We start from the raw sequence: 10,339 nt of genomic DNA on the forward strand, positions 1-10,339 counted from the left end.
TCCACTTGTTATTAACGTGTATATCCTATTGGTTGAAGATGACTGATACGTTAATACTAATAAGATATGGAGATTTAAAGTTCCAATATTTGTTTGAGTGTTGTCTTCCTGAAAATAATACTATTAGAATGTCCATTTTCTTCCCGTTTTTTTTATAAACAATCTGAAATATAATTTATTCAACTTCTACAAAAATGAGTGTTTTACGTCACTTTTTAATCAGACAAAAGTATTATCAACGTATTTTAGTAATATTTTTGGTTAGATTGGGTTTGTGAAATTATTCTCTTCCAATTCATTCATCAATAGATATGCAACTATAGATGACGCAAGTTGATACTTAGCTAAATAGTAATAAAATACATTGGAAATATCTAGTTAATTAGAATATACTCATTAGAACATAAGAACAAGAAAGAGTACTTCAATGAAGAGCTCTCTTTTAGGTAAATTCAATCCCAAAGTTAAACAGTTGTAATATATATATGCCTTTTTGCAGAGATAATTAATAATATTTTTTGTTAAAAAAAGAGAATTATGTTCTCTACTTGTTAACAAATCATGAAAAATATGTTATTCCTATTGAAAAACATTAAGTAATAAGATGATATAAGATTTTTAAATTAGAATGCAATGTAATGGTATAAGGAATTGAAAAAAAAAATCGTTTGCGTGTAAAACGTTGGAAAAAGTTGTGAGGGAGGCGAAAACCTTCATGAAACTGGAGTTCAAGACTGAGGTATTAGAAGTTGGTTAAGTTTCTTTCGTACACAAATATATGAAAAGTGCTTTCCCAATTTTAAAAAGACGGAAGCTTACTGTCTTTGACAATCTTCTGTCTACTTTGTAGTCAACTTTAAATGCTGAGTCTGTTGTGATTAAATGATCCGTGATAACAAGCTCTTCTATTATGAAGTTTTTTTCTCATCTTTTCGAATAGATTTTATTGTTAATCGACGGCAATTAAAGAACCGTCAAAAATCAGTGAGTGCTAAGAATTTTTTTCTTTCTAGTTTGCAAATCCCCAATAATCTCAATTTACATTTTCTCATAGGATCAAAACCAAGATCTCTATATTTATATTTCGAAGGAAACTGACTGTAAAGATAATAATTTTGCTGACAAGCATAAAGTTTAAAATAAACGTGAATAAAAATCAAGAAAAGCTTCTAATAAGGTCACAAACACACATCATAGTGTTCCCTATTAAGCTATCAACATCATTGTTATCATTATCGTTATTTCTATCTGAAAGGTCGATAATTAAAGATCTGAACTGTATCTTCAGCTAACACTGTTTGAACATCACATTTTTAGCAGTATGTGTTGGCTTGTACCCGTGAAAATTTTACCACTAAAATAGGATATCAACTTCAACAATATTTAAAATACAGACTGTTTTATGATCTGCTTTGACCTTGGTTATTCATGAATTAAATAACAAAATCAAATCACTTTTGTCGTATTTTCGATATATAAATGACAAACTTGAATCTATAGTTTGTATTTACATATTCAGTCAAAAATCCAGTTATTTTACTCTCTAAAGCCTACTCAGTTATATTTTAATTAACTATAGGTTCGGTCACTTCAGATATTCTGGAAATTTTATCCAGTAAGTTATACATGTAATCATGAGAGAATTACTACTACTTGGTAAATTCGAACTTGTGTTTTCTAATTTCATAGTTAGAGACATTACCACTAAGATATTTGTGCCGCCGTGGATCGTAATCAGAATTATCCAATAAGTATTTTCATTTTAGTTTTAAATCATATCTGTATTTGATTTTAGAACAAGAACTTTCAAAACAACTAATGAATGGAAAATCATTCAGCATAAATAAACTCATTCCCATAATTTATTATTATGTACGAATTAAATGACCAATTATTATACAAAACTTAGATTAAAGTTGATGATAACATGAAAACAAACAGACAATAAGGACAAAATTTAACCAACATCCATGAAATATGCTTTTTTTTAAAATTAAGACAGCAATTATCAGTAAAGAGTGTATAAACAATTTGAAAACTTTCAATATAATATAACCAGTATAGAAATTAGAATTGAAAATTTTATAATGATTTAATCACCACCCTCAGAAGGGAGAGGGGTTATGGATAAGGGAGAATGAAAAAATGGGAGTTACTCCTTAGGAACATAGATTATGATGATTTTTAATAGTATTTGTTAGACAAATTTTTCGTTTTGTTTTTTTAAATAATACCAACTTAAACCCACTTTTTGGACTAATGAATTATTGATTTATCTTTTACCTCTTAAGTTTAACTGTAGTGGTACAGTGATTAAGGCGTTAGAAATCTAGCCTAAGTTGTATTTTCTAACCATACTCGACCCGCTTTGGTCTAGGCAACTGGGTAGTATTATTAGATCCCACATCTTGAGTGCATCTCGTAGCCAGATAATCATATCTGTACTTGTCAGCAAATATAACGGTCGGTTAACTACAAATGGGTTTACCAATTTTGTATCAGAAATTTTTTCGTTATGTGGGTCACTTGTAGCCTATTATTGTACCTGTATGGACACATCAATAATGAAGCAGGAGAACTCAAAGGTTTGTAAAATTATGAATTTCTACGCTTCTTTCCTAACGAGTAAAAAAGTGAGTATAGAACTTTGAAGCTTAGTATAAGTGATTTGTAGGAAATTTTGTTGTCACAAATGCCTGTATGAAAAATATCTATTTGTTGTAACAAATATTATCGACTGAGAATATCTTTGTTTTCAATCCATCTACATTTATGAGGCTGCTTGTTATATGATTAAAAAAACTAATTCTGTGATAGATTTAGACAACTATATCACCAGTGAACAGTTCTCAGTAACGATTTTTATTTCTTATACTGACTGAAATCCATGACATTATCGCGAGTGTGTAATTCGAGTACTGAATTACTCCATTCTTCCTGACAATCATTTTGACTTATATGATTATACTTTTTACTGGCTATTGTACTGAGTACAACTGGTTCTTGTTTAGAAACCAGCTTACCTAATTACATTTTTTGACTAGCAATATTCAATGATGCTTTTCTCGCTAAATAAAAGTTCTGAATGATTGTATTCAAAACTTATTTCATCACGATTAACTGTTACACTGTGTTAAGGACAATGGCAATTATAAGTTATTTCACAAATATTTATATAAGAAATATAAATCTAACTGGTAATGATGAAATAAGTAGCTTTGCTTTTCAGGGAAGTGAATTTCACTGAATCAAAAGTGAAGTTATAGGTAATTGATTGTATTTGTTAAATACTAAAGAAATATCTTGATCAAACGTTTCGTTTTAATATTTATGATATACAACATATTATATATGAGGCATTTTATAGATATTGACCACTATTTCTTTGGTGATGTTGAGTTCTCTGAGCTGAATGCTTCAATCGCAAAGCTTTAGCTATCGTTTTAGATAACATCAATAGGGCTTACTTCAAGTATCACTTGTCCAGAATGATAGCGAAAGATTCCCAATTAAACTAACCATGTCATCGATATTAAAATGATCAAAATCACTTACCTGAGCTACACACTTTCCAGATAATCTCATAATCTTACGAACGTAACACACTTTAGTTAATTATTATTTATTAAACTACTACAAATTGCCCTGAATTGTTTACTAAACAAACTAAACTAGTGACTTAGAGACGATTTAAAAGGTCAAACAAGACAGACAGAAATATAAAAACAACAGAGATAATGAAGAAAATAAAACTATCCACATCATCACTGACATCGAAAAAATGAAATCACAAATGCAAGGGTAGTTTTAGAATAAGTGCAAACTGTTTATGAATACAGAACGGGATTTTAAATGCTTTTGTGCTTAAGGCCTAAGTAATTATAAGCAGATACTAGAAGGGATATTTTTGGTTAAATCCCTTGACCAGTTTCTACCGTGTCCGTAATCCCAAAGAAGGATGGATATTTAACATCTACTCTAATTCAAACAATGCAGTTTTCATATTTCTTGAAACATTTCAGTAAATTTTGACTCATCTTCATATAATGCATTAATTTTATCAAAGGAATCATTTGTTTTAAAAATCAATTCCTTCTTGATAGACAATAAATCAACATTCGTTTTCTTATAAATAATGTTCGATTCAGGTCACTTTAATGGAGGTTATATATCACAGGTCCTATCATAATTGTGTATAATAGTTATCTGGTATAGTCGAATATGTTTTACGGGATCTCATCAAGATAATTCTTACTATCAACTAAATTAATCTTACAGAATGAAATAAAGCTATCATTATCGTCTTGAGAAAGAATGTTTTCTATTGATTTATACATATTCCAAATGATATATATTCGAATACAGTGCTTCAAGTACTGGTTTGCTACTTGTAATTCCTAGGTTTAAATATAAACTCAATTCACATTGATTTAATCAGTTAGATAGTATTACTATCCTATATACTAATAGTTTAGCTCATGTAAACCGATCAAATAAAAATTTTCATGATAAATGAAATATTTTAAGTTTTCATTGAAAATCAATATTGGGAGTCAACATAAAATCAACTAATTCTAACAAATGGAACTAATAATTGGTTTATTTTCACGATTTTTGTAAACTTGCTTCATCGATATTATGTATACATTGTATTTCAATAATAAAAAAGCGAAGAAAAAATATTCTATTCTGTTTTGTTTTGTTTTTCAAGGTTTTATATGACGAAGATTTTTGATATAAACATAGATTCAAAACAATATGAAACAGTTTGCTTTTACTTCCGTAATAAAATAGTCTTCTCTAGGGAAATGCATATTCATGTGATCGTCTTATTAAAAAAATCTCATTCAATGAATGAATAAACTAACAAAATAGGAAATAATAAAAATTTCCCTGCCTTTCTAAATGTTTACCAGAAGGGAGTTTTGTGGAGATTTTAGTAATTTTATATAGTTGAGATAATGAGTCAATTGAAACTAGACCACCATGGAAAGACTGGAAGCATTAGACAGCCGTTCCGTCATATTGTGGGACTCCTCAACCGATTTCAACTATATAAAATTACATTGTTGTTATTAAATACTTTAGATGTATGTACTTACATGTTATGAAAATAATTTGATTTTATATGAATTATTTTCTTCCTATTAAATTTATGTGATTTTCATAAAATGTTTGCTTCATCACACTCCGCCTGTAGCTCTTCTAGGGCTACTGCAGGTCCCAAGCCTGGGTAAAGGAGGAGGGATGGGCATGGGGTCGGTAACTCCACCCCGTAAAAAACTACCCTGCTAAAAATACGCTAACCGCAATTGTCAACGTAAGATACTGAATGTTCGTTGGCAGGATAACATCGGTAACAGCCTACTGTGGGAGAGAAGAAATCAACTTCCAAAAGAACGGGAAATTAGGAAAAGAAGATGGAAGCACATAGGACATACATTGAGGAATTCATCAAACTGCATCGTGAAGCAAGCAATAATTTGGAATCCTGAACAGAAACAGAAAAGAGAAAATCCAAAGATCACGTTACGTCCCAAATTGGAGGCAGACACGTAAAGGAAAGAACTGGAAAAGGTAAACCAGGACAGAGTTGGATGGAGAATGCTGGTAAATGTCCTATGCTCCTCCATAATGGGGAACAGGCGTAAGTAAGTTTGTTTCGTCCAGATAAGATTTAAAATTCGATTAACTAATTAGGTAAATTAATGTACAAACATTGATGAATGAAAACAAAGATTATCAGAACTATGTGATGAGATATTAGCGCGATACATTTCGAACAATCTGATCATATATATACTTGTTAAGAACATTTATATATAAAAATAAAAGGTCAACTAGACTATAAATGGGGGGTAAGAGTAGACAAGGATAATAATAATAAATAATGTGAAAACAATTTGAAACCTAATCACTTTGGATAATGAGCTAATATTACCAGGGTAGGTTTAAGGAGAGAACAAACTGTTTTTGAATACACAAAGGGGGTTTGAATTTTCGTATAGCTAAGGCTACAATAAACTTTAGTGTATGCCCTTTTACACTAATGTACAACACCACAGTAAATTGTGGTGGTCGATATTCGATATTATCCCTAAACTTCGTATACTGTTCATCCTGATAACCGTTACTAGATAACGCTTCAACAGTGTATAAATCAGAAGACGAATACGAAAAGTTGATTACGTTTATTATCGCATCACGCACATATTGCCAAAATTACAGGCATGTTAAACAAGCATGAAAGAGTAGTGCCGAAAAGCAAGCGATTGAGAGTGCGAGTCGAATGAGCGAGTGATCAAGTCAATCAACGAGTTAGAAGAGCAGGATTTTTATGTATATATATATATATGGAAATGAATGAATCGTCGAATCAATTAAGCGACTAACAGTAAGGCTAGCAGAATGAATATATGCTTAGGCAGTAAGCAATGTTCAAGCATACGTATTCATACAACTGCAACAATGATAAAGGTACAATAGTATAGATAGGTTATCATTGTACGAACGACTCTGTCCGTTAAATAATTTAACAAAGGGGCTTAACCAAATTAAATGTGAACAAACTCAATTGGATGTGAGCTGCTATAAAATTTATCTCTTTGTAAAAACAATTTCGAAAAATTAAAAAAGTTAAATGAAATCCCATTTAAAATCAGTAAGGACCTAGTTGGACTTAAATATTTACGAGAATTATAGATTATTCTTACTTCGTTCTACTTTTACAGTTGGAGTTTTTTTAAATTAATAAACTGATAATAAAGTGAATATCAGAAATCGTTGTGTAACTATAATGTTAGTGAAAGATATACAGTTTAGCTAATGAAACAATTTGGTGTCTGTATAGCATCAAAGGATCATTCAAATTTAATAAATGTACCAAAACATTCATATTAATTATAAGGTACATATTGATTGATCAATGAATCGTAACTACCGTTATGTTCGTTTTGTCATGATTGCTAATTAGATTCTGCTGGTTAAGTTTCAGTGTGGCCAATAATCTAAATGACTATGTATTATGTTTACCATGTTTTTATGTTAAGTGGTTGAAGGTAGATAGTGTCTTAGACTCTACAAATCGTTGACACATCTTCGAATTCTACGGATTGTCCTAGTTTGTAGATACGTCTTACATACGAGTGCCAGCTAACACGAAACACAGATCAATATCTTCCTGTTGATTACTTTTAACCACCTAGCATTTATTGATTGCTTTTATTGTCTTAACAAATAAATCATAATCCTTCATATTGGATAGAGGTTGCATTATAGAAACTAAGTAAATATGAGTTCATTTAGGTATCTCGTCTAAAAAACCAACTGTACAATAAAAAATTTAAAAGAACGAATAAATAACATTCAAATACTATGACTAGCTTTGCTAAGTGATTTGCTGTGTAGACCAATTGATGACCCAAACATTTTGACTGGAATATTCACCATACTAAAATATCGTTTAAACAATATTTAACTTTCTTATATATAAATAACACTTGAAGTTGTTGTAAGAACTTTTCAGACTACTATACATTCATTTATTGGACTCGAAACCTATACGAACTACAGTACCAATTAAAGTATTTAACTTGTTTAATTAAAGCACAAATATTTATTAGCTTAAAAACATATAAACATATCTCACACAGAATCATAAAACTGCTTAACATAGATAAGGATACATTGTAAAGTACGACCAAACACTGGTTATTATTGGCCATCATGTAAATAATCAAAAATGTGAAGATACATTTAAATAATTCCTTATTTTTCCCATTGTTTTTACTTATTATTGATATGGAAAACAAAGGTATATATCATTGTTTTCATTCAGACATAATCATATCTATTTCCACAACAAATGATTCAAATCACCTTGGAATAGACCCTAGCAAGGAAATAGAGATTCATCGAAAGACTACTTCAACAAAGTTATCTTTTTAATCCAGTCTTCACTAAAGATTGAGCTGAGAGTAACAGATAATCTGCGATAATTAAACCTGGCTTCTCCCTGTATTCGAACATTATAAGATGGATTTCGGATTAGCATTTCGTATGTTCCCTAATATCAGGTATGTATTTGACTAGTTCGACAAAAAAAACTCCTGAAAGGTCTTTCAGAAGAAAATATTTTTAAATGTAACATAGTGCAGATCGGTTAGGATTACTTGTCACTCACTTATACAGTTCACTCAAACTCTTCAAAATGGACGTGCATAACTTTACGATACGTACTATACCTCAAGTTATTTACAAATTCATTTCCCGAAAACTAATTGTCACTCACAGAGAAATATATAATATGATGTTGGAAATTCTTACATTTCTTAGTTTAATACTAACCCTTTGTATTCATTAGGTCTTTTAAACATTTAAAGTTTATAGGCTAAATCTTATATTGCTCCATATGTTTATTGCGTATCATAAATACTTCAATTTAAAATATTCAGTGATTCAGGTAATGGCATCAGTGCAAATGGATATTTCGGAGAGGTTAGAGAATCAGTCATCTATTAAAACTTTTCAGTTCATTTTACTAAGTTTCAAAAAAAAATCAACACTTTCCATAAAAATCCTTTTCATTCGTATCTATCAAGTATGGATGAACCTAATTTTATATATAGAGATAATTAAATTACCTAAACCATTTTTTAACAATAGAGAATATCTAGTTAGGAATAAATCAATGAAAACAAAGTACAGCTTGATACAAAAAAAGCATCGATGCAGGTTTTTACACTTCATACGAAGATTTTAAAAAATAACATTAATGCCAATAGTAGTAATCAAACTAAACATTAAAAATACAGTTAGAAACAGAAATGAATAGAATCGAATAATGAAAAGCACGTTCATTTTTACTCTTGTAATCTATTTTATAACTTCGCCTGTAGCTCTTCTAGAGTTACTGCCGGTCCCAAGCCCATACAAAGGAGGAGGGTTGGGCATGGGGTTAGCGACCCCATCCTGTAGAAAAACTAACTCGCTAAAAAAACGCTAACCAGAAAATCTATTTCATATCATGTTATTTCAGATGTTTAATGATAGATTATAATTATTTTGTAAACGTCTAATCGATCTAACCAAATTCAAATCACAAGTTAATAACTTCATAGACTATAATCATATTCCAATGTGAAGTCCCCTAACTTAACATGTCAGTTTAGTATAGGACTCCATAACAGTAAGTATTTGTAAAAGAATCAAAACCAGAACCTTCAGTCTTGTGCAAGAACACTTAGCCATTAGACAACTGAGACATCAGTTTTGTAAAAGATTTACTTTACTAATATAATCAATCGACTTAATGTGATCTACTAACTTTAATATCCATTAATTTATCTTAATTATGTAATACATTTCCAATGAAATTCATTATGAAAATGAAATTTACAGCCATAGTAATCATTATAACTAAAATAAAAGTATAATAATACTAATACTAGTGTGGCGTGGTCTACTTATATTCTCATGAGTAGTATGATGGTCAGACAAAGAATGTATTTTGGCAGAAGACCGATAAGGAAAGAACTGAAATGAAGCGCAATTGGTAGGAAAATGCATGAACAATGAAATTAGAGAAGATGAATTGATATTTACAGAAGGAACAGTGAAGATTGAGACAATTGGTTGTTATTTTGCAAATTAACTGTTCATTGTATGGTTATCAGAATTTAGTGAGATAGTCTGTAATTTGTACTCAAATACATTCGATTATCCCCAACTAGTGTTCTTGTTCACTACACTAGTACTACTAATACTACTACTGATAATAATAATAATAGTGCATAAATTCATTCATTTTACTACCTAACACCTTTCTGTATAAGAACGAAAAAGGGAACACTTACTGTCTAAATATTTCTTTACCAACTTTAATTTTCTTATCATCGGTTGATAAAATTTTTTCCAATTCAAACACTAAACTTGAATGTTTTCTTTGTTCCATACGCATTTTATTCGATGAATTTATTATCATAATTTATTAAATTTGAAAAGTTTAAAATTCATTACAAATTTTATAATGTTGATAATTTGTTGTTATTTTAAGTTTGAGTCCTTTTGTTGTTTTTGTTCCTTTTTTTAGTTAAAAAACAGAAAATAAGTCTTGTAGTTGTGTTCTATACTTCCGTTTATGTACTTAATTTATAAAATAACTTTCTCACTGTTACACATATATGCATGTATGTACAATATGAACATATATATGTATATATATTTAATTACAGAAATTAGATTATTATGAAAGATAATCAATAATTTGTGCTAATCAAGGTTCTGACCTTGAGCACAAAGTTGTTTGCGCATGATTATATGTTTGTATAACTATTTTATT

General features: G+C 29.8%; 1 protein-coding gene across 1 annotated transcript in view; it reads right to left on the minus strand.

The window, feature by feature from the left end:
• Window positions 1-9,958, minus strand: part of Smp_157820 (putative ataxia telangiectasia mutated (atm)) — a gene marked incomplete at both ends in the record, with an annotated part of 101,351 nt that extends 91,393 nt beyond the window's left edge. Inside the window, one exon of the mRNA XM_018789461.1 lies at window positions 9,855-9,958. Within this exon, the coding sequence (XP_018654902.1) occupies window positions 9,855-9,958 (104 nt within the window). The remainder of the gene's footprint in view (window positions 1-9,854) is intronic.
• Between the last annotated feature and the right edge of the window lie 381 nt (window positions 9,959-10,339).

The sequence above is a fragment of the Schistosoma mansoni genome, chromosome W, assembly GCF_000237925.1.
Source record: "Schistosoma mansoni strain Puerto Rico chromosome W, complete genome".
NCBI classification, from domain to species: Eukaryota; Metazoa; Platyhelminthes; class Trematoda; order Strigeidida; family Schistosomatidae; genus Schistosoma; species Schistosoma mansoni.